Genomic DNA, 26,892 nt, shown 5'->3' on the forward strand with positions numbered 1-26,892 from the left:
ACTGGCGGGGTATTTTGTCACCACACTCTTTGTCTGCATGTCCTCCCTCTAAACAATATAAACCATTTCTAATTTATTCAAGACCCTTTCAAGTTTGTTTACTGCAACCAAATTATACCACTCAAACACATCATCTGCAACCATGTCTGGAATAAGCAAAGCTTGTTGCTCGTATGTTAAATTTAAACGGGGACTCTCTAATGCCTTAATTGAGGTTTACTGACTGTAGTCACACACAGAATCCCCCTGTGATCCCCAAGGACTACAAGTCCAAGGGAGAATACAAAACTATCAATGGTTTAAAAACTTGTAGGCTGCTATGTTCACAACAATCTTCTCAGTACGCTGATGGAACTTCTAGATGTCACCGGCCCCGAATCGGCTTCCAAGGCTATCCTAGTCGTTTATGGTCAGTCAATCCCTTACTTAGAATGCAACTCGACCATCAACTGATACAATTTCTGCGTTGTATTGTAGACATCTTCGGTTTCTTCGATCAGACCATCCAGGGAGCCGATATCCTTGCCACCTCAACCAAAGAGAAGTACCGCGTCTTCATGCCAGACTTTTTCGAGAATGAACCGGCCGACATATCTTGGTACCCGCCCACCACCGATGAGCACAAGGAAAAGTTGGGCAACTTCTTCTCGACAAAGGCAGCCCCACCCAAAACACTTTCTAAGGTTCCAGACATCGTGGCTGCAGCCAACAAGTTAGCCCTAGGCGAAAACTTCCAATCATGGTCGATCCTGGGCTTCTGCTGGGGCGGCAAGATTGCCTCGCTGGTATCTGGCGCCGAGAACCAGCTCTTCAAAGCGGCTGCACAATGCCACCCCGCCATGGTTGACGCGAATGATGCCAAGGCCGTTAACATTCCCATGGCGATGCTTGCTTCTGGAGATGAGCCGGCGCAGGACGTCAAGGACTACGAGGCGAACCTAAAGGTCCCCAAGCACGTGGAGACATTTTCCTCCCAGATTCACGGTTGGATGGCTGCACGATCGGATTTGGAGAACCCCGAAGTGCGCAAGGAGTACGAGCGTGGATACAAGACCGTTCTCGAATTTTTCCACCAGCACTCGTAAGCTATAAAGGGAATTGCTCACAATTGCTCACAATAAAACTGGTTAGCTTAGTGACTAGCTGAATGGATGACTAGATACATAAATTCTCCCCCCCTTGAATTATGCATGTCAGCTCACTGCGTTCGCAATGGTACTTCGGAAGAGTGCATAGTCCTCAATATACTTACATCTAAATAATAAGTAACTAAATGGCCATTTCCCTCCATAATCCATTTTAGTATTCATCTCTCTCGAATTTTTATTAAGCATTTTATATAGTTTGAGGGGGTTATAAAGGGCTTACTTTCGATTTATTAGATGCCTCCTGTGATAGGAACAAATATTTAACCTCCCTCAAGACTTTTATAGGAAACAAGATCCAAGTTCTCCTCTCTGACACAGCATATCAATTGTTTTCAAGCTTAAAGCCACACATTCATACACGATAATTTGACAGATATTTGATCTCACCACGCCAGCAGGTCAGCTGCATTTGTCGAGCTGCTGACAACATTGGCTACCCATCTCTAGAGTGGTGTTAGCGGGATATCGATTTGCTAGATGTTGCTGGATTGTGTGAGATCTCACTTGCGCCTCGGCTATATTTCTAGTATCGATATCTTCAAGTAAATCCGTGAACAGAGAAAGATCCTTATTGCAGGAGCTAACTGAATAGGCGATATTCTTGTTCGAGTCTGTTTCTGGGCGCTTGTGTCGGAATTGATATTGAAACATACGATACTTGAATTTCACTTCCTGGAGCTTCTCAATAGCTTGGAGCAAGATCGCTTAGACTGGGACTCTCTTAGAGCGTCAGCATGAATGTCAAATTGAGCTAATACGGAATGAAGCCAAGGAATAACGTCATTAATAGTATGGAAGTCGAGAGCAACGCCGAGCTTTTCTGCGTGCTCTTTGATTCGTATGAGATAGTCTCGCAAAGTGACCGCATATTCAGTGACGCTGAATGGATGAAATGGAGTCTCAACAAGTCGTGCAGCAAGCAAACCCTAGATTTGTGCCATTGCCGTATCATGCTGCCACGTTGGATCTCCGTAAAGATCCCATCCACGCCACAGTGTCGAAGATGCTATGCCAGTGGTAAGAGCATTTGTTGGCTCCGGGAAAAGCCAAAGTTCACAGAGGTGATGCATTTGCTAACAATCGCTAACAAATTTGATGGCATCTCCGCCACCTTCGGGGCCTAACACTTTTTCGTTTTCGATGGTCTTGTTAGGAGATTGGATTTGGCCAGTGATATTCCGCATCAGGGGTGCAAGTAGGGGACTCGATTTGTCATAGTACTGATCTCCATACACTGCACTGACCACTTCCGGATATGCAACAGTCCGATTTAACAGCCAAGGAAGATTGTTCTGAACCCAAGGACCGGAACCTACCAGGTCAGCCTCATGGCCATCCCAGCTGATATAAAGTACGTAAAGGCTTCCAGCCTCTTCGAAATGCGAGGCCAAAGCTCCTAATCGCCTCATTCAAAATGGCAAAGCCACTGTTCGAGTCCCCAGTACCTGCAGCCCAAGCGTCACGGTGATGACCATGAATTTAGATCCTGGTCCTCGATTTCACCTTTCATTGTTCCGATAACATTATAAACTGTGACATGTGTTTCCTCCATTTTGTTCTGCATGCTTACAAAAGAGCTCGAAGGACCGACGTTATACTCAACACTGTGGTATTCTAATCGACTACCTTCCCACCGCGAACCAAACGTACAGGCCCAAGGAGCGTGACCATTGAGTGCGCGTAAAACTGGGATAGCATCGGAATAGGATATAGGCATAGCTCGAAAGGCTGGTGGTCTTCTGGCAACTTTTAGCATATCATTTATCTACCTTGAGCGCTGAAAAAAAAGGAAGAAGATACATAAACGAATTGCCAGCTTGTCGCAAACACTCAATGGCGCGCGGGAGGACCATTGGGATATGGAAGATCCACTTGGTCCTCAGTTATATCACCATCTTGCAGAGGATCTGAATAGAGAATGTGTCCTGCAAGCCCCGCCTTTTGATCATTATCAAACAACTGGGTGCATTACTGACACCAGACTTGATGATGGAATGTTACCTGTCACATTAATTTTTTCCTGCGCAAGGTCCTCGAAAAGTCCTCAGCGGTCCCAAAGTTGGCATAGACAATCAATGCATTGACATTGTAAATTGACGTGTAGACAAGAAAGGCGGGTAGGACAAGAGCTTTACCGGTGAGAGGGTTCACTTTCGTGCTATTTTCGATCAAGCTAGGTTCGAAATTTAAGCGAGGCTCACCTCCGTCGCCGTCAGTTACCTGAAAAAGGGTCAAGCTTTGGTGCCGTGAATAAGTGAACAGACCGAAAACGGGGTAATTTTCAATCTTGGCCTCGACCCTAATTTTCGGCATTTCTGGAAATTCCAAATCCCTTGTGATAGGCCCTGATCCGGACCGTGAGGCTCTAAAGTGTAATACATACTTGAGTCTAGGATCGAAGCGGATCGGTTAGCAGCAGTCATTCTAGGTCAATGCAAAGGTCGTTCACCTGGTAAGCCCAAGGGAAGTTGAAACCGGAGAGAGGAAATCTAAATGATGAAAATAATATGAACCTGAGATACATCATGACAAGAATAGTCTTGTGTGGTCTAATCTGAAACTCGGTAGGCTATCATCGTCAAATGTCTACATATGTACATTGTCAATTCGTTGGCATACACTGTCCTAACCATCCAGATTTGCATGATTCTTACTTCTTTTCGAATTTATTGTCTGCAATGATCAACAAACATTGATTGATCTGATTTTGCAGCATCAACTAATGTAGGAGAGTGGATCCATAGCTTACACTATAACGACGATCGCTCACAGTGCATGTGCAGAAAAGCAATCATTTTGTGTGACTAGAGCTCCTTGCACATCTACATATTTAAATACATAACTGAGTCGTAGTTTACTATACTATATAACTATTTTATCTACTATGTATAAAATATGTACGCATATATAGTATGTATATAGTGAGTGTATGAGCCGTTTCCTGGCTCTGATTGGCCTAGAGCAGTATGAGTCCTCAATATTTGTCTCACCCAAACGGTCGAGTTTAACGTGAATTTCTTTATATATTAATTAAAAGGCTAGAATAAGTCTTAGTAGGAGCGTATAGTTAAGTGAAGATCTAAATTCCTACCGCTTTTATTTGCTTTTCTTTCTGCTGACCATAGAGCAGAATTTCCCAAAGTTTTATTTCTCTTACATTGTTTCATTTGCTATAAATATCAGTGTTAGTATACTGTTATCATTATTTCATTATTTTATTTGATATATCTCTTTCTCTTGCGTTTAGGATTGGACTACAGTGTACTATGTACGAATATGGCTTCATTTGGTGTTGCCGCGGTTCCCTCGACGTCATCACTTCTGACACCTCACCATATTCTTTCATCATTTTTGTTTGCTCCCTGTACATGCAACTCATATGGTTGTGTGCATTTTAAACGGACGAATATGGCAATTTGCTCCTTCATCTCCTGCCGGTCGGAACTCAAGTGTTTCAACTTTCATCCACTTGCCGCATTGCCGTTTCCAGGGATCCCGCCACGAGCCGATGAGCCGAGATCAGCGCTCCGCATATAGTGCTTATTTTCGACTCCTGCCACTTCAGTTTCTACCTAGCATCTGCAATGAGCTGCTCCGCAGTTCATCATCATGTCTTTCTTGTTCGGTCGCCACCGTTCTCATTCAGATGCATCCATTCTTCATAATGAGCCCGATACACTAAAACCATCCCTTTCGCATCGCCGCATTCCCTCAGGTCGTCATCAAGATGATAACTCTGATCGTGGGGGGTTCCGAGGTCTTTTCAGGAGACACAGCGCCAGCTTGTCACCGTTACAGGTACCGGTAAGAGCGGCCATCATTTGAAACATACCGTTGGACATCTATTTAATGGCAACCTAGGAACATCCGATCGAGGCAAAGACGGTACCGAAGCCTCGGCGGGCCAGCTGTCAGCGACGTGATAGCAAAGAGTCCGCTCGCGGCTCTTCTCGGGGCGATTCACCCACGGCAGGAGATTCCTCCGAGCCAAAGCAACCTGGGAATATACAAGATTTGCTCGAATACAGACTAGATATGATCAACAGTCCAAAAGATAGCTCACCCAGCTTTCCATCCTGTCGATCGGATGATTCAATGCTAACGAAAAAAGATGTCAAGGCATTGTTCTCCGGGGCGCCTCACTTCCTACTTGAAAAAGGAAAACATAGACGATGGTATCCCCAGGTGATCTTCCCTTGGGACGAGCAAAGTCCAGTGGTCCAACACATGTGGGATCGCAAACCATTACCACACGCGTCCTTTACTTTGAGCACACTCCACGCTCATTTACCAGTCCCAGATGATTGGGCCGTCAAAGGTGGCGTTCCCATTCAGGTGCTTGACTGGCGCCGATCAGGTGCCACGAACAGAGCCACATTCGATGTCGGAATCTTCGAAGTGCCCAATATGCTGTCCAACAATGGGAAAGAGCCTGGAACTGTCGCATTCCGTCATTTTCTCGAGCTCCCTGTAGCAGACGCTATTCGATACACCGGTCCCGAAGTACCTAAGAAGCCCGAATACATGCATCAGATTTCAACCATGGGTGCAACGGAGGCATTTGAGTTGATGGAGGGTTATAACAAACCATACTCACAGTGCCAAAGTGGCGCCGTGTTCGACCGACACCGACTCATCTGCGATGGCCCTGAAGCCTGGAAGCGCATTGGCGTACGAGATATCAACCTTCGATCCCTCGTGCAGAGACTAGAACATTTGCGCCAATACCGAGAAGACATGCTCCGAGAAGGATCCACAAAGACGATCCTGGATATCGAGAGCCCTCGCCAGTTACACGACTCATTGCACACACGATTCCTTCTCCCGCGACCACCACCGGCCGATATCCTGGCGGGTCACCCAGAAAGCGTCAAATCGCAGATCAAAACACTGGCAATTGTATTGGCAACTCCAGGCGCATGGATTAATTTCAGTTTACCCGAATGGCGTTTCCGGGCTGGACAGGTTTTATGGGAGGCATCACAGCATGGCGATGGGGATTGTCTCGCGCCTGGCTCAGGAGCTGGCCCAACACCTAAGGATGTTTTGATCAAATCTGGTATGGAGCGAAAGTGGCTTTTGATCCAACTACTCCTATCCGCGGAGTTGCTCCTTCGGCTGGATGCGTTTGTACGAGTGGGCATGCTGCACGATCCACATGGTGGGCACATCACAGTACAGGAGCTTCGTCAATTCGATAAACTCCGAGAAGGCAAGGTAAACTGGGACCTTGTTGTTGTGCGTCGGTTCTTGAACAGTTTGAATATTTCTTGCATCTCGCCCCGGCCAAGTTTTTCTCACGAAGACACCAGATCAAATTCCTCAATCAATAAGTCGCCAGAAAAAGCTCATCGCTTTTCATTACTTGAAGCCATCACCCGGCGTAGCTCATCCCCCATTATGGACTTACAGTCACCCTGGGATTGCCAGCTAAGCTCATCGCATGTCCGGCAGCAATTGGAGGGGCTTTATGTCTTTGCGGAAAACATCGGATGGCCCAGACTCGCTGGCCTCAAAGCTGCCATGAAGCTCAAGCTTGGAGACCCGGAGAATCCGGTCTTGCCGGCTTTGATCGTCGATGGCAGGCGGGAAGACAAAGATGTATCCGAGCAGACATTGCTAGGCAAGGCGGATATGTACACAAGGAACCCCTGCCGTCGTCGCGTGAAACTCCATAGCTCTGGCGATCCGCAGTCCAAAGCTTTAGGCTGGATCTCGCGTACCTGGCTCTCCGGGTTCGTGATACCAGGGGAAGCAATTAGCCATCTCCTCATGGCGACACTCCTGGAGAATGACACAGAGTTTCTATCGCAACTTGGAACAACCGCCAGTCTCTATGGAGGATTCGTTTACGGCGAACGGAGTTGGTGGAGCAAAGCATGCATTGTTGGGCGTGTTTTGTCTAGTTCTGAAGAAGCTAAGACATGCATGGGATGGATCAGCAGCGACATGCTCCCTCGCAATGTGACTACTTTGGATAAACATGACTGTGGGTGGATTGAGCTTGCCGTCGAAGAGGTTCAGCAGAGTTCGACCAGACCTCGCATCAAGCAGGGAGCGAAGCTCGCCTTGGAATCCTCACCACTTGGCACGGGGGATATCACAGCAGAGGCATTTACACTTCCACGGGAAGATTCAGTGTCAACTTCTAACTATAACGTGAAGGCCAGAGCACTGACTATTTCGGTCAATGTTGATGAGCCTTCAACGGGCATTACAATCGCCAACGAAGCATCTATCTCGTTCTCCACCGAAGATGCAGAACCGAAAAGTTCTACGACGGTATCCTTTCCTCTCAGGTATAACGTGCGCTTCATTTCCGCGCATGAGTGCCGCCCACCACTTGGAGTCGTCGTCCATAGCCAAAGGGACCGCGAAGATGAATCACAAACATCTACGACTCCCTTGTTAAATTATACACGGTTGACAGGTCACCCCTTGCACCGGTCTTATTCATACAAGCGTGTCCCATTGGATTCTCTTCCCGCTACCGAGGCACCGCAGCCGATATCACAAGAGTCCGATGCACCTCTAGCCCCGGAGATTTTGGTAATTGACGCACGAGGCGACCGAGATAGGGAGACATTCGTTCGGGCGTGGTGTGCTTTTGTCGGGTGTCATGCGATCATCGGTCGGAGTGGACGGACGTGTCTAGCATGTTGTATCAGGCAAGCAAGAGCCGTCGATGTACGAGTCGTGGTGCGCGTAGGCTGCTAAAACCGACACATAGGATGCATGTTTAGTAGTGGTTAGCAACTTAATGTTAATGTTTCGACAAGTCAAAAGGGATCACGGCGGCTAAATCTGGAGACCGAGTCGGGGATGCACAAAGAAACAATGCCCGAACAATTAATTGTAAATCCTATTAATCGCGCACAATCCCACGCAACGAGTCCACGGATGTTGCCCCTTTTTGGCCGGAAAAGCGTTCGGGTTCAACGGTTTTTCACCGGAAAAGCCATGGAGAGCCGGGGAGGAATTCCCCTCAGCCAATGTTTGGAGAATCCAGAGAATAATACCACCTTCCTTTTCTCCAACCGAAGTAATAAAAAATAAAATAAAATATTAGAAAACGCCGCAAATCATGATAGGGGCAATGAGGGAAATGGGGGTGTTTTTTTTTTCCTTGGGAGGACGCGTAAGGCAGGTTGCAGGTTAAAAAGGGAGACCCCCCTCTAGGGGTAGCCGACCACCAAATGGAGTCAAGGGCCCGAATATGGTGAAACGACCGGACCAGACTTGAGGGGCCAGTGAGGTCCCTGCATTTTTGGTCCACAGGGAGATCTCCGATCTGAAAGAATTAGTTAGGGGGACTTTATATTGTAGGAATTGTGTCGATGGAAGTATACTTCCGGAACAGAGCCAAAAAAACCCTAAATGGATTTGAGACTATAGTACGGAGTACCCCGTAGTGTATATCCAACTGCATCCTGAGATCATATACGTATGTAGCTGCAGGACTGTAGGTTACAAAAACCATACATCATATTACTAGAACGGTATACAGGTGGTCTTCGCATACAATATTGTACATTTTTCATGGTCACAAACTAAGCCTTGTTATTGAACCCTCGCCAATGCAAGGCTGACGGAGCAGATATTCCAAAATAGCATTAAAGCCGAAATTATGCCACGCGACAGACTATTCCAGTACGAGACATCGGGCGCGCAAGTCCAAGAACGGTTATCACAAGGTATATCTGCGCGCCACTGCGGAGCTCGGCAGTTGAGATTTGGCAGTTGAAATCTGGCAGGGAAGAAATCACTACTTACTAATCCCAGAAGGGAATAGTTCAAGGTGTTCATTTGAAACACTTGGCCTTTGTACATAATTCTATCTACAATTCAGGGTACCATGGAATATAAGATAGATTCAATCGATTTTAGCCCACTTTCTAGAAGGTAATTCTGCCCTGATCCACATGAGCAAGAAAAGAGAGACGAGAAAAGAAAAATATTCTTGGATGAGATCCAGAAACCAAGATCTCAGCCCTGGACCCTTGTTTCACTTTTAGACAATTGGCTGATCGACAACGACGCGACGCCCGTTGGGGCTTTACCTAATTGCACAACCGAGCCCGATCACGAGCTTTCATTCTAGTTTAGTAATATAGTATCCATGCTATTCACAACTCGTTTATTGCGGATTCACTTACTTCGCGCTACTGCAAGATCTATCGCAGTTGACATTCGCCGCGTCACGATACATGTGCTGAATCTTTAGCTGCAGCTCTACCCCAAAGAGTTTCTGTTTATGAGGCCCAATAGGATTGGTCCCTGTACATTGCTAAAGACCCGTGCTCGTCGATCTTCGACCAGAGCGTGCTGAGTTGCGGGGCCGGAGCGTGAGCAGTCTTTTCTCACAAAAGGGCGGTCGAGCCACCCCCTTGGATCCAAGTCAAAGGGTAGACATACTCACACTCTAATTTGCCTAGTACAATATTGTACAATATTCGTACTTTGTAGAGCATGAGGGAGCACGGTGATCAGTGGCGTTTATTGGCCTTGAGGGGTTTTGTTGACGTGATACACCATACAATAAATGAAGATCATTGTCCACTTATGTCCACTCTAGTATTCTCTCCAAGCCAGGTCTTGATAAGTTCTCCTCTTTGATTTCGACCAGTGGGAGTCGATAATGATACTAGTATAGCCACCCCCTTTTTTTTACTTCTTCTTTGATTCTCTCTAGAACAAGCACGTCGTCTCCATTATTGCTGATCTCCCCCTTTAGTGGGATCTCTTAGAACCTTCCCAGAAGTCTACAAATCCCCATATCTCTAAAAGACACAAGGAAAACCCCCCGATGAGCCCCATACGAGTGCCAAGACTTAACCTGTAACGCGCTACTACACTTGAGACGATCCTTAATTAAACCTTGACCAGCCCCACTATACGTTACAGAGATCGCTTGCATTCTCACTCAGCTACGGAGTACTACGCCATACAATATTGTATATTGTAGGTACTTTCTGTCTCTGAATGCTTTCGGGCGGATGTCCTTCTTGGGTGTAGCTCAGGGCTGTGTAGTTGATTGATATCATCTTATTGGGATCCTTTATCGGCTCTTCACTGTGTCATTGGTTTCTTTGGCAAGTTTTTTCCGAATGCAATGTAAGCAGGATTTTTAGAATCAAATCTTAAAGGCCACGTACTGTTCCTGGAAATTATTCCTGTGGTAAAAAGTGAAACAGAACAATATTGTAATTACTGTGATTAAGATTGTCCTGATTGACCAACTAAAGATTTCTCACCCAAGGTACGTTGTGGTTGGATCCATGACCAAGTGTGTTCACAGTTTCTAATTGGTCAATCCTTTTCATGTTCTGATGGTTTTCTGCTCTTTTGGCTTAATGTGGCGATACTATTGGGCCCAACTATGAATTAATTATGAATTATACATTATTGATCACAATTTAGAATATAAATCAAACCTAGGGAGGAATATAACTTAAAGAAGAAGAGCTAGAATTATAGAGAAATTAGAATATAGAACAATGGAAATGAGAAGAGAAAGAAGACAGAAAGAGAGGGAACAAAATAACCAAGAAAAAAAATCAATACATAATTAACTGGTTCTCGGGTATATAGTACGTTGTATAACCTGATACACATAGCCGTGGACCCTGAATCTGTTTTTAGCACCAATCAACCGGTGGTTCGTTTCAGTTCGTACAATGGTAGATTACCAATATATGAGATTGCGAAATTTGGAGTGTTTCCAGAAGGCCATGTGGACATTAGATCGAACTGTATAGCTTCCCTTCGAGAAGCCCTTAAGATTTCTAGGGATCAGCCTCTGGAATAACCAGAGAGAGAAGGTTCTTTTTGACCAATGGACCCCCAAATCAGCTAGCTTATTGGTTCAAGGTGCCGACCTAAGCTCGCCTCACCAATCACTAAGCCGGGAGTTGAAGGAAATGTTCCCCATTTCAATAATGATTGACAGGTAACCCTCTTGGCCCTAATCCAAAAAAGGTACACTACGAGCGGCCACCGTCGAAAACATCCACATCTCCCCACTGTTGTCAGGGCTCCCAGACCATGGTTCCTTGTCTCTACCTCATTTGATGAACCGGGTCTATCGTACGCAATCAGGGGCGTTGGTCAGACACCTAATCAAAATACCAGCCTGACGGTGACATGAGTTAAAAAAAGAAACAAATTAAAGGATTAAACCAAATCCGATCAGAAAAAAAAGGCATGGAATATGTACAATGCAGCTCAAGGAGTACTAATTGTATAATATTGTACACCTAGGCATACTACTCTGAAGGAGAATAAGAGGCACATCCCCTCCTCAATAGTAGAGTTTAGTCTAAAGTTGAGGTTAATGTACATTAAGGGAAGTTGTCCGCGGGCCCCTGAAGTGATCATCCATTGACAATGACCTGCAGTTGAGTTGGGCTAAGTCGATACATCCGTGTTAGTCTTAGTTGGTATGATGCAGAGCCACCTAGGTCCACGTACGGTGGGATATACATTTAAAACACTAAAAAAAAACATTAAAAAATTTCATAGAAAAAAAAAACCAAAAAGGCCATTTGGGCCTTTCACCCCGCGATTAGCTTCTGTCTGTTCAGACTATAGTACATCCTCGATCTGCTCTTCCCTTTCTTCCCACACCGTTCACTTCATATTCGCTCCTTTGAATTGTCTTTTCTTTTTCTTTTTTATTATTTTTTGATTCACTTACTAATCTCTTTCTGGTTATTGTCGTTTGCCCTTGTCCCCTAGTGTGTTTCTTCTCCGATCTCAAACTGGGCCACGATAACCTTCTAGGCCCTAAGCCTGTCTAAACACCCCAGGCATTCCATGAACACTCTAATTACTATAATTATTGATTAATTTGCAACCACTTGGAGGCTTTGGGGAAAGACCCGAACTTGGGATCCAATTTATTCTCGACCAATTCATTGCAACATTTCTTTACCTTGAGACACCGGGCCCTATCACCGTACCCGACCTTCTCGCTCTCTGAAACGCGCGCAATATCAGACCTGGTCCAGTGTGGCGCATGTGGATCTGGAATTGAGAATTGGAGCAACGTCAACCTCTGGACACACTTCTCGGCTATCTCCCTCTCTGTGTCTATATGGCATTGCGGTGATAGGTTGTCGCATTCGATTTCAATCACGCCTCGAGGCAACTTGAAACGGCATTTTTTCCCGCAAAGCTTTTCTTTCAATATACCTAGAATTTTGATGCGCCTTCGACCGATCCGATAACAGTATAGTCCTCGTGGGAGCGATGCCCGGGGCTGTCCACGAGATGTCATCAACACCAACTTCACAAAGCGCTATGGATGCAAACGACAAGAAGCGCAATAAGCTGGGATATCATCGAACCTCTGTCGCATGTGGTCAGTACCAAACTCACCTATATTCTTTCCCTTCCATCTTCCACCTTCCACCTTTCTAGAATTGGGCATTGGAGATGTTGTCGATCAGGAAGAAACACGAAACCCTCTTTCGTGGTGGAGCAGTATTTGCATGTGATTGTGATAGTTGGACTTATACATGACGCAGTACATTGTCGACGACGGAAAATTCGCTGTCTTGTTGCGCCAGACGACACTGAAGGACGATGTGAGAATTGTATTCGATTGCGAAAGGATTGTCAATTTTTCCCCGTCGATCAACAGCCACCCATTGAAAAGAAATCAAGACCAAGCTCAAGACTGGAGACGCCTTCTACTGAGCGCTCAAACACTACGCCAATTGCTTCATCGCCGACTAACCTGGTCCCTGACACCACCGAAACCTTCTATCCATACCCAACAATGCCAATGAACACCACATCCACACAGGACATTCCAACGTACAACGTTGGCATTGTTCAAAGTAACATGCACCTAACACCTGGTATGCTTATTTCCTTTGCCGTGTGGTATATTCGAAGGCATTTGATTGACTGATCGATTGAAAATAGACCGACCTATGGGACCAGGAGATTTTGCTGGGCATCAAACAATGGATCCAGGAGTGGCATGGGACGAATTTACGACAATATCAGACCCGCAATTATTGAATACAATGACAACCGGAAAGGGCCAGATGATGAATATGTCATCCAATATGTGGAATGCAGCAAACATGCCCTCGGGGCTACCACCACCTTCACCAATCTCTGCAACATCTCCAATGGGAGGCCAAGCGCAGCCGATGAGCCATGCACCGACTTATGCCCTGCAGCCGGACGGAACTGTTTGGCAGGTGCCACCACCACCACCACCACCAAGGACAATGAGCTACCCCGGACAGGAAATGAGCTCAGCCTACCCCAGTCAATTTCACCCACAAATGCCTACGGAGCTCAAAAGAAGAATGACAACACCTGCACAGTCGCTGTCTGCTTCGAGTGCCATGGGCGCCTCAACTTCTCCAGGTCCTCCAGAGATGACGCCCGGAGCTGTTTCATACCCACCAGGCATGAGTTACCCACAATGGCAGGATATGAACGCCATGTCTGGTATGGGCGTGGTACCATACCCTATGTACGCCAGTGACGCTGTTCCCCAACATTCTTACCCTCATAACCCTCCTCCGATGGGACACCCCGGGGCCTCGGGACGGTCACCCAATTGATGAAAGATCTTCTTCGTTCGTCTCGATCGCCATCTTCCTCTGCCACACATCAAATTTTCATATTTTCTTGGACTCCGATTTTATCACGTTGCACATCACATTCCTAGACGGCTTGTTTCAATTCTAATACCCCGCGGGATATATGCACATTTTCCGCAATTGGCACTTTTTTTCTTCTACGCTTTCACCTCATCCTCATACACCGTGGCGGGTCTGCTTTGCAGCTAAGTCATTAGCGGGCGCAAGGGCTTTTGGGTGGCATTTTCCATGAATTTTTGACCTTCTGTTTTCTTTTATGGCATGGCCCATCTCTTCTTTTCCCCCTCCACCTTTTTGGGGGTTTTCAACACGTCGAAGACCCGAGGTATCTTTTTTATATTCTCTTCCTATTGGGGTTTTTTCTTATGCATTTTATATCCCGTTGTGATAGGGGTTTTCTGGCGGGTGGTTGTCTGGTTTGGGGTGTAATACACTCCATACATGTTGGAGGTTTTGTTTTCGGTCATCCATATAGATTTTCATTTTCATTTTCTTCATTCTTCATCAGCCTCCATATTCCTACCGATTGCCACCAGCTCTCTTGTGATTCAATGATCTTCTTTCTAATCGTGTCAATTATGTACCATTGCATGATGAAGCTCTCCACAATGGAAGGAAACGAATCAGGTCATGATCAACATGATGCATGGCAGTCAAATCATTACCGTTCTTGTTTAATTAAAATCAAGGCAATTGTCTGATCAAGATAAAATCTGGCCTTGTTTTTCCATAAGCAAGTTGGTCCCAACAGACGACCATTGCCTATTTCGGGTCTATAGTTAAGGCACGTGCGAAATTTCGTCGAACTTCTGCAGTACGTATGTCTGTATAAACTGCAAATAACCATTGCATAACTATTTGTTTTGTGAAATTCATTCCCAGTTCGAGTGGGTGGCTTTTCTGGCGAGTCCCTTAAACATGGTACAAACGAGATTCTCGCTTACAGCATGTACTACATGTGTGATATTACACCCTTGCTTCATCAATCGATATAACCGAGTTACACAGCGTATAGCAAGTGAAATTGATTGTACCATAGCTATTTATTGCTTGGGTCGAATATTAGAAGCCAAAAGTAGGGCTCGACACGAAGAAGTCTTATGCCTCACATGCAAAGGCGGCCAACGACAGGTCAAGAACCAAAGTGATTCAGCGGCCTGCTTTAACTCAGCTTATCCCGTTCGTGGGACAGAAATCTCCAAAGTGGGCTGCAGTGAAACTATATCACCCAGAGAGGCCAATAAAGTCCATCAAATATTCGATATACACGAAGTCCATTGCGCCTTGATGCCAGTTGTAGTACCTACGCCGGAAGATGAATGTCAACAATCATGCATTTTAAGAGCCTTTCCTTGATAACATTATCGTCATAGATAGACAGATAGAAAACATATGGATTTGTTGATGACACATAAGTCTTTTCCTCAATTGGGCATCAGTGATCATCAGAATCCGACTTGATAAGGCACACAAGGATGTGTTATGGAATGATTGACAAGATAAAGACGGGAGATTCGAATTTCTCCGAGGAGATTGTGATTCCTTTGCGTACTTGTGTGATTCACTGATGGCGTCAATCACTTGAAATAGTAACAACTATGTGAGATTGCGCCAATCCCACCCTATCTCAGATGTATTCTGATAGACGATCCATCACATCTTATTCATCTCCTCCTGTCGATGTTGACACCAGGAGATAAGGTCCAGTTTTTCATAGAGTCCAGTTAACGCCACGGGATCCGCCTTGGGCGGATCATCCGGAGAACCGATGGGAATAGAAAACTCTGGGGTTGAAATCCGGAGATAGCAGCGTCGCAATAGCGGTGTAGATGTGAGATCCAATGATAGCAGTCGTATCATGCCCCTGAGATCCTCTCTCTTATCTTTTGGTTCTAATGCCGTTGGGCCAAGATATCTAGAGTTCACCCTGTTGGTTGCGATTATCAGTCCGACGCATTGTTTGGCTTAGGGAGCGTCACGTCTTATCGAGACAGTTTTGGGTGATAACAACACGGCAGGGAGTCAATATTTTGTGCTGAGTATATATAGGGCTCATTGTCCCTAGTAGCTTTCATCCAAGGTGGGTTTTTGCCCTTCAGCTTCACTTCGGAATTCGGGTTCCCTAAATGGGAATCCCTGTTTTTGACTTTTTTGTGTGCAATATCGACCTTGTTGTCTCCACGCTCTTTATATGAGCAGCACTTGCTCTTCATATGGAATCTGTCAACTACCTCGACGCCAAAAAAAGAGGGGGGATTTGAATTTCTCGAGTAACCGCAAGAACCGCACAGAAAAATATCATTGATACACCAACCCCTCCCTCTCGACGGTACATCTGAGGGAAGGACCAAGGATCAAAAGTACCAGTCAGATTGGCGTTGCGGGCTGGATGTGCAGGACGCCACGGCCCACACCCCTTCAATGATTGCCTACTCCGTGTACGTTTTCGGAATGATTCGGGTGCCTGAGACAGACACCAGTTTTCAAAAGCATTTGACAATGTGATTTGAAATAAAAGACCGAATCATGGTATGATATAAGATAAGGTCTAAAGTCCCACCGATCTGCAGCCTATCAACACCAATGACAACATTACCACGGCTAATTATGTACTTGACGTCTTATCAGCTTTTAGTTATCTCGGATTCCCCGACTTGTGGAGAACTGGGGGCCGATTACATCTGAAGTTGATTACGGAGTACGGAGTACTTTCAGCTTCATTGGATCCCTCGCGTGCCTGTTTCCTTCCGTGTTCGGGTCCGGTTCCCCGTCTCCACATGTCGTGGATATACATTATACATTACTATATTGTGTACTCCGTATGTTGAATATGAATATGGGATTGGCTGTTCATATACATGGAAACGATTAACTTGAATGTGGCAAATCCGAGGAAGGCAAAAAACCCCAAAAAAGAAAAGAAAGAAAGGAAAATGAACAGGGATATTAACCGGTACAGCCCAGTTGCCCCGCGATGAATGATTTAACCAGAATGTCAATAACCCCAATGGTGGATGTTGATTTGCTATACCGAGTACCAGTTGCCTACATATTACCTGGTACATGAACTAACCCATTCGTTCATTAACCTCGTTTGGGGGAGAACATCGGGGAAATGCTGTGACAGACGGTCTCGTATTTTTCATCCGTACATCGGAGATACTCTTTTCGGGTAATATAGGGATCTCTTTCTGAGCCTCTCGGTGAGTGCGTTTTATTGTTATGATCGACTTGCTTCGAAATTAATTGAAGCATTATTCATATTGATTTTCTTACTTACTTCAAATGATATATGATATGTTTAAGTATACTTACATTTATATAAATAATTGAATGTTTACCTCGAAGGACAGAAACAGAAAAGAGAGAAGAAAAAAAATGATCAGTAGAACGTTTGCTTATCTTTCGGACTCCATCCGTTGCTCGGTTGACTATCATTTTCGCCCCGCTACGCTAGGTCCATATGTATGTACGGAGTATAATATATAGTATATCCTACGCCATACTTCAACGGCTGATTGTACTTTTTCCAATTTCCAACTCTGCATCAACTCTTCAAATAGTTCAATTACAAAAAGCTACCCAAAATATCGTCGAATATACTACCAGGGTATAGTTACAGCTAGAACCTCGATACGAGACTAGACACCTCTCACAGGAAAAGAGCATGCTGCTCGGGAAGTATACTCCACCAGTAACGAACAGTCCCCACTTAACCTACACCTAGACATATGTAGACATGGCTCCGGAGACGCTAAGGAACATGATATCTTTTAGAGTACCATACTTCTTGAATCATGACCAAGCTTAAGTCCGATTGTCTCCAGCGGGCCATGGGAAATATGAAAGTACCTGCGTTTAGACCGGTCCCGACTTCCAGGAGAGGGTCGGGGAGGGACATTAGTCTGAAGTCTAGTACGGATCTTGCGACCACTCGGGCCGATGATTATGGTCAAAATGCCGGTCCCGTGAAAACAAAAACATATAATACTAGACTATTATCATACTATAATACTTAAAATAACTGGTGATATAGTTCTCTGTTCGTTTTTGGTGTTATTTTAATCCAAAGGGGCCGTGCGAGTATGCAAAGAAAAGGTACATGACCTTCCAGACCGAGGCAAAATGACCAGCTGATTCGTGGGAAAAAAGGTTCAGCGAGTATTCAAAAGGAAAAAGAGACAATCGGATTGGAAGTAGAGACGGGAGTGGCGCATGGGAATAGTATAGCTAGTTGACTACATAGTTATGTATCCATATGTAGCTAGTGCTATAGTGTATAATGTATAGTATAGAGTACAGAGTACCGAGCACTATATGCCTACATATGTAGGCGTGCTTATATGCTTATTGGTCATAGTACGCAAAGTACACTAAAAGGTAAGTTCAAACGCCGCAAATCGGTCATTTCGCCATGACGCATGTATTACTGTTACGCAAATTACCATATAAATTACCACAACTCCCAATACGGAGTACATATACCGAGTAGACAGATTCATATTATATTCCTACCAATTCCCATCTTTTATTTTGTGTGTTTCTCTTATAATATCTTGATCATTTCTTTTTTTTTACCTTGGATCTTATTCTATATATTTCATAGAATATATCTAGGTAACACAATCTTGAAGGGAAAAGAACGAGAAAAACAAAATTATAGATCTGAAATCCCCAAGTGATTTTAGGTTATTTGCGTGGTCGGTAGTAATCTGTTTCCGTCCAAACTTCTCTCCCACATTTTCCTTTCTCTTCTTCCTCTTCATCAAAACTTGCCAAAGAAAAACACAAAATCCATTTGGTTATTTCCAGAGGAACTTGTCATTCCATTTCGGAGGAGTTAAATCTTCCATCGCAGGATTCATCTTCTCGGGGCATGAGCGTCTGGAGGGTCTAGCCCCCCCTCCAACGACTCAAATCTTAAAGCGAGGTGTTGGTTCCAGATCGTGCGTTCACCCCCGACTGTCCGATATTAATTCTTCAATATTATCATATGTTATTATCATATGGTATTATCATATACCCTTCCCGTGCTAATAGGCGTTTTTGCGCAGACCCCGGTTCGTTGGCTGAATCTCACCAATCGTTTCTCGCTTGGCTGCATTCGATCATCAACTTCCGGCAAGGGTCTCGTTTACAGCGGGTACTGGGGAATTTCAATTTAACCCACCACTTTCATCCCCCTCCCCGCGGTCGCTTTTATTTGATCTTTCCCCTCTCCGAAGCCTCCCTCATCGGAGATTATGGAGGGGATACACCATGGGCATGGGGAAGGCCGGTCGTCCATGGCCTTCCCCGGCTTTGACCCGGACTCCCATATGATGTCCGATGACTTCTCTTTCGATTCACCTTTCAGTCCCTCCGATTCCTCCAACGCCAATGATGGAGTCCTCAACAATTCTATCTTCCCTGAATGGACCAACGGTGCGCCGCGTGGCGATAACCCCGATGAGTTGCAGAGGAAAGATCCGTTGGCCGCTCAGATCTGGAAACTATATACGAGGACGAAATCTCAACTACCCAATCAAGAACGTATGGAGAACTTGACATGGCGAATGATGGCAATGAATTTGAAGCGTAAGGAACGGGAGCAGCAGGCTCGGTAAGCAAACTTCTGCGGATCTCGAGGTCGTTTGACTAACTGATGGCTTGGTTTAAACAGTGCCTCGGAAACTCTGAGCCCGACACCGAGCGGCATCGCGCAGATGCGTCTGTCTGACCAAGTCTCGCCCGTTGAATCCCACCAGCACGATATGAGCATGGATGCGACCCCGGATCCAATGAATTTGGATGACTTCATCATACCCTTCGACTCTCCAGCTGAACACCATCCACACCCCCCACCGATCGCCACTTCACAGCAACACCCACCGGGTCAATTCCCATTAAGTCGCGCAAGGACCAAATGATGGAGCCCTCGGTAGCTGCTTCTTTCCCACACCCGCCCCAGGATCAACGAACAAACTCCGAATTTGGGTACGTCCCCCGTCGGGTCCGTAAAACGAGCGTCGACGAGCGACAGTTCTTCGCTGGTCTTGCCGTGCCAACCCGGAAGCGACCAGCCGAGGCCTCGCCCCAGGTCCCCCCAGTTTCCAACGCTATGATGGCTCAGCGCTCGGAACTGCCAGCGACAATGCCCGATTACTCGCTCGATCATTCGCCATCTGCCTTTGCTCTCCCCGGCAATGGCACCGTAGGCCCGCGCCGGCCTCAACACTCTCACACACATTCTGGCATTCCCTACGGGTTAGATACCTTTGGCCTCGGAGAGGATCATGGAATCCATTCAGCTGGACCTTATCAGCAGAATTTCCATTTCTCGCCTTCAGACTCCCCAATGACTGCAGGGAATCCTTTCTCGAACTTGTATGCCCAGACGCCGCTCGCCTCGTCCCTCAACTCCACCGAATTCTTTTCTCCCCCGCCTTCTGGCTATCAGTCCACTGTGTCAACCCCGCAACCGATTTACGAGGGAGAACAGTCGATGTTCTTCACTGATGCGCCCTCTGCTGAATCCCACTCCCAGCGCCGTATCCCGAACTACATCCAGCAGCGCCAGTCTAATCTGTCTGCTTCGCTGCAACCTCGCTATATGTATAACGTTTCCAACGGCGAATCGCAGTCCGGGAACGCGGTCACAGGTCCCCCGACCACTCATGTGTCTGGATTCTCAGTACCACAGCCCCAGCATGTCAACCCGTCGCAGGTGCTTGGTTCCGGCGAGTTTTCCACAACAGCGCCCGCTGGCAGTATGTTCACCTTTGGCGGGGATTCTGACAACGAGGATGATGAGATCAACTTTGGTGAACGTGGAGGTATTACCATGCCAAATGATTTCGCCTCTATGGATGAATCGAATGATATGGGCGCTCCTCTTCATTGGGATGGAGGCTTCCCCGGATCAGTTCAGTCGCTTCCAGGCTTCAGTGCCCAGCACCGCAAGCATGTCACAATCGGATCTACAGATATGATCGATGGGCCGCATGAATGGAACCAGGCAGGCAGTCTAGGTCGTGCGCATGGATCCGCCGCTTCAGTAAGTGAAGTTCGCAATCGTGACCAAGACCCTCGTCGCTACGGGAAAGTCCCTCGCACGGCTTCGACTCCCAATGCCGCTGCGCTGCTCCGCCAGAGCTTGAACGGCTCAGCCAGCGGACCCCCGACAAACCACCCCTCCCCTAGCACCCCTCCTGAGTCTGGTCTTAGCAGTGCTGTGCCATCTCGACCAGGTAGTCCTGGCGGGTCGAAGAATGGCGACCCAAATGCTGGACCGACCACTTGCACCAACTGTTTCACTCAAACGACTCCTCTATGGAGACGCAACCCCGAAGGCCAGCCTTTATGCAACGCCTGCGGCTTGTTCCTGAAGCTCCATGGCGTTGTTCGACCCCTCTCGCTGAAGACTGATGTGATCAAGAAACGAAATCGTAGCAGCGCCAATACTCTGGCCGTTGGAACCTCTCGGTCATCCAAAAAGACATCTCGCAAAAACTCCATCCATCATGCTCCATCCAACTCGATTTCATCGCGCATCAACACCTCTGAGTCGCCACCTTCGATTACTGGATCCAACACGATGGGGAAACCTGGTGTTGTGCCCATTGCCGCTGCCCCGCCCAAATCTGGCCCGCCTGCTGGTGTTGCCCAGGCCCGTGCTGGTGTGCAAGTAGCACCCAGACGGCAGCGCCGACTCGAAAAGGCCCCAACTGGTTCAGACCCCGACGCAGAAGACAGCCCAAAGTCAAGTGCTCCCACGAGCCGGTCCAAGGTTGTACCTTTGGCTCCGGCGATGGCACCACCCGCTGCGGCAAACCCGGCCAACCACAGTATCGCTGGTGGGCAGGGTGCAAGCCAAGAGTGGGAGTGGCTGACGATGAGTCTGTGATTTGCCTCACGGCATGATCTTTTCTTTCGCTGACTTTTGTCTTTTTTTGTCCATGTGTGACTGGGCTGGTCACCGCTCTAATATCACGTATTCCACGACTAATGTTCCCGGCGGTCGTGTCTTCTTGATTAACCTCATGCTTCTCCTTTTACGTTACTTGTGCTTTTTTGTTGATTTGATTGATACAACCGCGTCTGCCCGGGACCCGAGCTGCTTTTCCTTTTTCGTTTCATCTTATGCTTTCTATCTTTTTCCTTTTGCTTTTGTTTTGCAGCTCGGAACCGGGCAGAAGTGCGCATCTCTCTCGTCCTTTTTTGACTCTATTTTTTATTTTATTTTTGGAATTTTTTGCGCTGCTGAGCAGGCTTTGATTAATGGGCTTTAACCTCGCGTGACTACTATTAGACATGAACTTCAATATGATCATGATTTTCCCAAGCTTTTTTGCTATATATCCAATTGGTTGTATCTCTGGGCTCTCGAGCTCGGATGAGCCCTCATTTCGTTGGCCTTCAATTGCTGAATGAACAATGACATCACATTCGTTCTTCCCCGGACGTTAGGCCGAGATCGATATACGTCGTGCCCGATGAATAAAATGTCTCAGGTGCAGCAGCCTCGCTGTTAGTATGAGGCTCTGAGATGGTATTCTGGACCCGATCATAGTGCATTCAAACAGCCAGTGTATTTAAACAGTCGCCCACTATCGATATGGCCGGCATGGCAGTATCCTGGCCAAGACTTTTACAATGATGCTCATGAATTACAACAGGGTGACATTGCGTCGACTGATGGTCAGTAGTCACTATCACCACAATATCCATAGGTAACGCAGAGCCCGGCTCACACTTAGCAGAAGCTTCCGAGCATATCACCACCAAAACGAATACTACCGACTGGTCCTGTGAGTAAGTCTGCCAGCGGAGTACACGAAAAGATCGCCAATTAACTCCAACCGGGTGAGTATCATCTACAGTCAATGACACAATAACCATTTGAGCAACGGATACTACTCAAACATCAGCTAATTAGAGAATGAAAAGTCTCTTCTTCAGTCTGCAAAGGAGACGGTAGCCAAGGCCCTCGGAGGAGGATCTCGTGGTGAGTTGATGGTCATAGCAGATATTCCACACTCTTCGCTAACGAGATGGTATAGGTGCAAGTTGAATTAGTTTGTTGGCTTCTTGACAGGTCCCTGCTAAAACGCTGAACAATGGAGGCACACAAGATAGACCCCAAGACTAGAATATATATGTTTCCTGGGCTATTCGGGAGGGTTTGATCAACAGCCAATGTATTTTCACAAACCAGCCGCATATCACCTTCGGAATTCTACCGAGTAGTATCATATATGCTACATGAGTACCTAGGTAACTGCAATAAATTTGTGCCAGAGTCATTCGTTTTGATTCTTCGATATATACTTCCCTTTCGGGATACTTCACGCCTCAGGCACAAACTGATAAAATCACGTGTGATAATCAGCGAAAAAAAGAATCGCCGACGGCATATCTTCAACATTCAATTAACACCACAATCATGGGTTCCAGCTCTAAAAGAAAGAAGGAGAAGAAGAAGGACTTCCAGGTTAGAACCATAAGATCTGATTTCTCTCAACCGGCCCACTAATTCATGCAGAAACCCAAACTCAAGGTTGGCAAGACTAAAGCGAAGCCTGACAACTACACGGACACAACCTTCAAGTCAAAGTGTATGTTTGCAACTTATCCGACTGGGTTGATCTATAACTAACAGCAATTAGCAATTGTTCTTACCCAACAATCCCTCCACCTTGCCGCCCCGACCTCTAATGCCACATTCACGCATAACCTATCTCTTCTCTCCGCTAAATCGGACAGCCAAAGACGCGACTCGCTTGCTTATCTGACCACATCAATATCCTCTCGGCCAGTAAATTCACCTTTGCCGCAACCAGTCAGTGTCATCTTACCATCCCTGCTTCCGCTCATCCTCGATGGATCTGCCAATGTACGGACCCAGCTCCTCAAGCTCTTGAAGACCCTCCCACAGGGTGATGTGGAGGACCATGTGGGACAACTCCTGCCATATGTCCGCGCTGGAATGACCCACCTTGCAGCGGACATCCGCGTCTCCGCCGTGGAAATTCTGTCATGGATGGTCGAAGCAGCGGGAGAGTCAACGGTTTCCTGCGCAGGAGGATGGATCAAAACCCTCAACTGCTTTTTATCCGTCCTGGGCTGGCACACGGAAGAGTCTTCACGGTGGTCTTCCAACCGAGCTTCATTCGGAAAGTCTGGTAGCCAGGGCAAACCCATGGTCAAAACACTCGGAGTCCTTTCCGAGTTTTTGGAAGCAGGTATTGGAAAGCCTTCTACTGGCAATGCCGATAGTGAGATGTCTGATGATGACGAAAGTCCTTCGTGGCCCTTCCCGCTTTGTCAGACAGCTCACCATATGATCTCTGACTCTTCTACTCCGTTCGCGTATCTGAACTTGTTTGGACAGCCGCGTGACGAGGAGGGAGAGATGTACGAGACCCGCGAAGATCGGTTCCGTGTATTCTCGTCGCGTTTCCATCCAGCCATGGAGCGCGGGCTCAAGAGTGCCAGAGAAGAAGGTGGCGAATTGGGTCGCGCGTCTTCGGGCGTAAGCAAAGTCTTGAAACACGCAGTTGCGTACGGACCAGGGCCATGAATAATCCAGTGCAGGCTCACGAGCAAACAAATACATTTGCGATAATGGTATCACGATCTGATCTTCAACCTTCGCACATCTCGCCCAAAAAGGCACGAGCAGATTGCGTATTTAATCCAAGCTGGCCCTGACTTCAAACATAGTGTTTGCATTCATCCAACGGCCTCTACTCTGCTGCAGTTGGGACCGATCCTACAACTCACCGACATGAAATGGTGACAGGATGACTGTGGGCTTGCGCCCTCTTGAGGTAGAGTGAGGCGTGTATACCAATACTTTTGGTCAGAGCCTTGAGACGAACCCTCAAAAATAGAGTCATAGATACCCAATTTTACAGTCATTGAACACATGAAAACGTAAAAGAACCACGATTTATAATCCGAGACAATTATATAGACATTCCATCACAACCCCAAGGAAGAACATAATAGCCAACAACGCTAGGCAACCTTTTCTACATCCAGGGATTTTTCATGTGCATCTGACCTCACTTCCTTCCTGTCTGAATCATCTGCTTCCAGGCCTTCCACTACCGTGTCTCTCTCCTCGTAGACTTCGTCAGGCAGAACCGCACGGTCAACCCGAGACTCCAAAGCAGGAAAGATCCATGACAACAGCAAATACACAATAGTTGTCGCGACGAAGCCGAGTAGCCAGCCAAACTGATATGGATGCTCACCGACCCCGACATCTATCCTCGCATTGACCGAGTTAATCAAGCCAGGCAGACTCGGTATAACGCCAACAAGAAATGCCACAATAGCGCGCCAGTTCACACCAGACACGCTCTTGCCCGGGAGACCTGGCACTTCAAAGGCATAGCGATAGATCGGGTTTTTGGGCTGATACAAGGCAAGGGTGTCATAGCGACGACGGTTGACGACCCAATAGTCAAAGAGCATGATGGAAGCAATAGGACCCAGAAAGATGGCGTAAGCAGACATAAAAGTAAGGAAATTACCTGCTGACTCGAGGATCTTCCAAGGCACAAGACACCACGATAACAGGGCGCACAAGATTTGGCCACGGCGGATGTTGATATACTGCGGTGCCAGTGCAGTGAAATCATTAGCGGCGGAGAGTGAATTGGCCGAGATGTTCACGCCTAGGGAAGCCAGTGCAAAGGAAAAAGCGCCGAAAAACCGACAAGCACGATTAGGCCAGTAGCTAATCAAGACCGTTGGGTCCCATGGGATGGAAGATAGGTTGTAGTGGGTTTGGCCTGCAGATGAGGCGGCAATACCGATGAAGGAGATGAAAGTGAACACAATGGGTAGCATTGGAACATAGAGTAGTTGCCAGCGGGGACTGACGCGCGAGTAGCGAGAGAAATCAGACTGGTTCACTGACAATGTTGCGTAATTGCCGAGGACCGATGTCATGTTGGCCAAAAACAGCCAGCTATACTTCGAGCCGGATACCGTTGAGGTCTGTTTCGAAAACACACCACCGCCACCTTTTTCGGCGACAAAGGCCCATATCAAAATGGCAATCCAGGCAATAGGAACCAGCACAGATTTCACTGTGAACAACCAACGTAATCGGTTGGGATGCATGCACAGGAACGGGATCTGGGCCACCCAAAAGATAAAGAACCCGATCATACCGTTGGTTGTAATACCCTGTGACTCGGGAATCCCGTTTGGCAGATTCAAGTAACTGGGCCAGATAGCACCAATCATGACGCGGACAGCATTGCCACCATTCACATTTTGAATCGCGAACCAAAAGATAGCAAGGATGACCCGTGATATGATAGCAACATACGAGCCCCAGAATCCCCAGCTAGCACGGGCAATGACGGGGAATGGAACATGGTATATGGCGCCGACAGCACCATTGGCAGCGATAACAAAGGACATGATGAAGAAGGACAAGGCGACGATCCCCAGCGCTTCACGGTACGTGAGTCCAACGGCAATAATACTACTGGCAAATTGCCAGGTGGCCGCATTGAAGGCATCTGAGATCCAATATGCTTCGAATTGTTTTATTAGACTCTATGTAGACCACACCGTTCAAGATAAGCTTACCTATAAGACTGGATGCAGCCCATTTACGACGATCTTTGGCGATCGGGTCAAGATCAATATTTGTCCACCGTGCATTACCTGATGCAAATGCAGACTCTCCCTGCAAAACTCGTAGGCGAGGCCTAGGAATGCGTATCTTCATGATTGAAGGGGTTGGAGCAGTAAGTAATGACGTTTAGATCCTCGAGATGCCCACGGGTAAAGTTAGAACCTCGTACGTTGCAGAATGTCACGCAAGGTGGCAATCCCAGTATGCAAATTTATTGGTGAAGCAAGACATACAAGGGGATTAAAAGAAAAAGAAAAGTAAAAGAATGCAGTGTCTCTCTCTTTTCGCGTTCTACCCCGACTTTGTCTTTGCTGCAGGATGATAAGATGATAAGATGATAAGCTCAAATGATAAGCGCAACGAATGAGATGTTGGCCTCGGGATATCCAAAACAGTCGAGGGTCAAAGAGTTCATATGTTCATATGATTGACCTAGCCATTCATATAAATAGATAACTAAACGAGTGGTATAATG

General features: G+C 46.7%; 7 protein-coding genes across 7 annotated transcripts; 6 read left to right on the forward strand and 1 right to left on the reverse strand.

Moving 5' to 3' along the window:
* Positions 1–348: 348 nt before the first annotated feature.
* On the forward strand, positions 349–1,085 carry N7529_007411 (dienelactone hydrolase family protein; the record flags this gene model as incomplete). Its single annotated transcript, XM_057242938.1, has 2 exons — positions 349–409; positions 478–1,085. The coding sequence occupies 2 exons, from the start codon at positions 349–351 to the stop codon at positions 1,083–1,085; spliced, it is 669 nt and encodes a 222-aa protein (XP_057094476.1).
* A 955-nt stretch (positions 1,086–2,040) lies between these two features.
* N7529_007412 (uncharacterized protein) lies at positions 2,041–2,548 on the forward strand (the record flags this gene model as incomplete). Its single annotated transcript, XM_057242939.1, has 2 exons — positions 2,041–2,165; positions 2,431–2,548. 2 exons carry the CDS (start codon positions 2,041–2,043, stop codon positions 2,546–2,548), a joined length of 243 nt encoding a protein of 80 aa, XP_057094477.1.
* Positions 2,549–5,375: 2,827 nt separating this feature from the next.
* On the forward strand, positions 5,376–7,865 carry N7529_007413 (uncharacterized protein; the record flags this gene model as incomplete). Its single annotated transcript, XM_057242940.1, has 1 exon — positions 5,376–7,865. The coding sequence occupies one exon, from the start codon at positions 5,376–5,378 to the stop codon at positions 7,863–7,865; it is 2,490 nt and encodes an 829-aa protein (XP_057094478.1).
* A 4,533-nt stretch (positions 7,866–12,398) lies between these two features.
* Positions 12,399–13,735, forward strand: N7529_007414 (putative C6 finger domain protein; the record flags this gene model as incomplete). Its single annotated transcript, XM_057242941.1, has 3 exons — positions 12,399–12,510; positions 12,677–13,012; positions 13,080–13,735. The coding sequence occupies 3 exons, from the start codon at positions 12,399–12,401 to the stop codon at positions 13,733–13,735; spliced, it is 1,104 nt and encodes a 367-aa protein (XP_057094479.1).
* A 5,282-nt stretch (positions 13,736–19,017) lies between these two features.
* On the forward strand, positions 19,018–21,659 carry N7529_007415 (uncharacterized protein; the record flags this gene model as incomplete). Its single annotated transcript, XM_057242942.1, has 3 exons — positions 19,018–19,376; positions 19,437–19,648; positions 19,699–21,659. 3 exons carry the CDS (start codon positions 19,018–19,020, stop codon positions 21,657–21,659), a joined length of 2,532 nt encoding a protein of 843 aa, XP_057094480.1.
* A 1,539-nt stretch (positions 21,660–23,198) lies between these two features.
* N7529_007416 (IPI1/TEX10 family protein) lies at positions 23,199–24,335 on the forward strand (the record flags this gene model as incomplete). Its single annotated transcript, XM_057242943.1, has 3 exons — positions 23,199–23,246; positions 23,298–23,370; positions 23,422–24,335. 3 exons carry the CDS (start codon positions 23,199–23,201, stop codon positions 24,333–24,335), a joined length of 1,035 nt encoding a protein of 344 aa, XP_057094481.1.
* A 440-nt stretch (positions 24,336–24,775) lies between these two features.
* Positions 24,776–26,510, reverse strand: N7529_007417 (nucleobase cation symporter-1 family protein; the record flags this gene model as incomplete). The annotated part of the gene is made up of 2 exons (XM_057242944.1): positions 24,776–26,313; positions 26,369–26,510. The coding sequence occupies 2 exons, from the start codon at positions 26,508–26,510 to the stop codon at positions 24,776–24,778; spliced, it is 1,680 nt and encodes a 559-aa protein (XP_057094482.1).
* Between the last annotated feature and the right edge of the window lie 382 nt (positions 26,511–26,892).

This window comes from Penicillium soppii (genome assembly GCF_028829465.1).
Source record: "Penicillium soppii strain IBT 18220 chromosome Unknown utg000006l, whole genome shotgun sequence".
NCBI classification, from domain to species: Eukaryota; Fungi; Ascomycota; class Eurotiomycetes; order Eurotiales; family Aspergillaceae; genus Penicillium; species Penicillium soppii.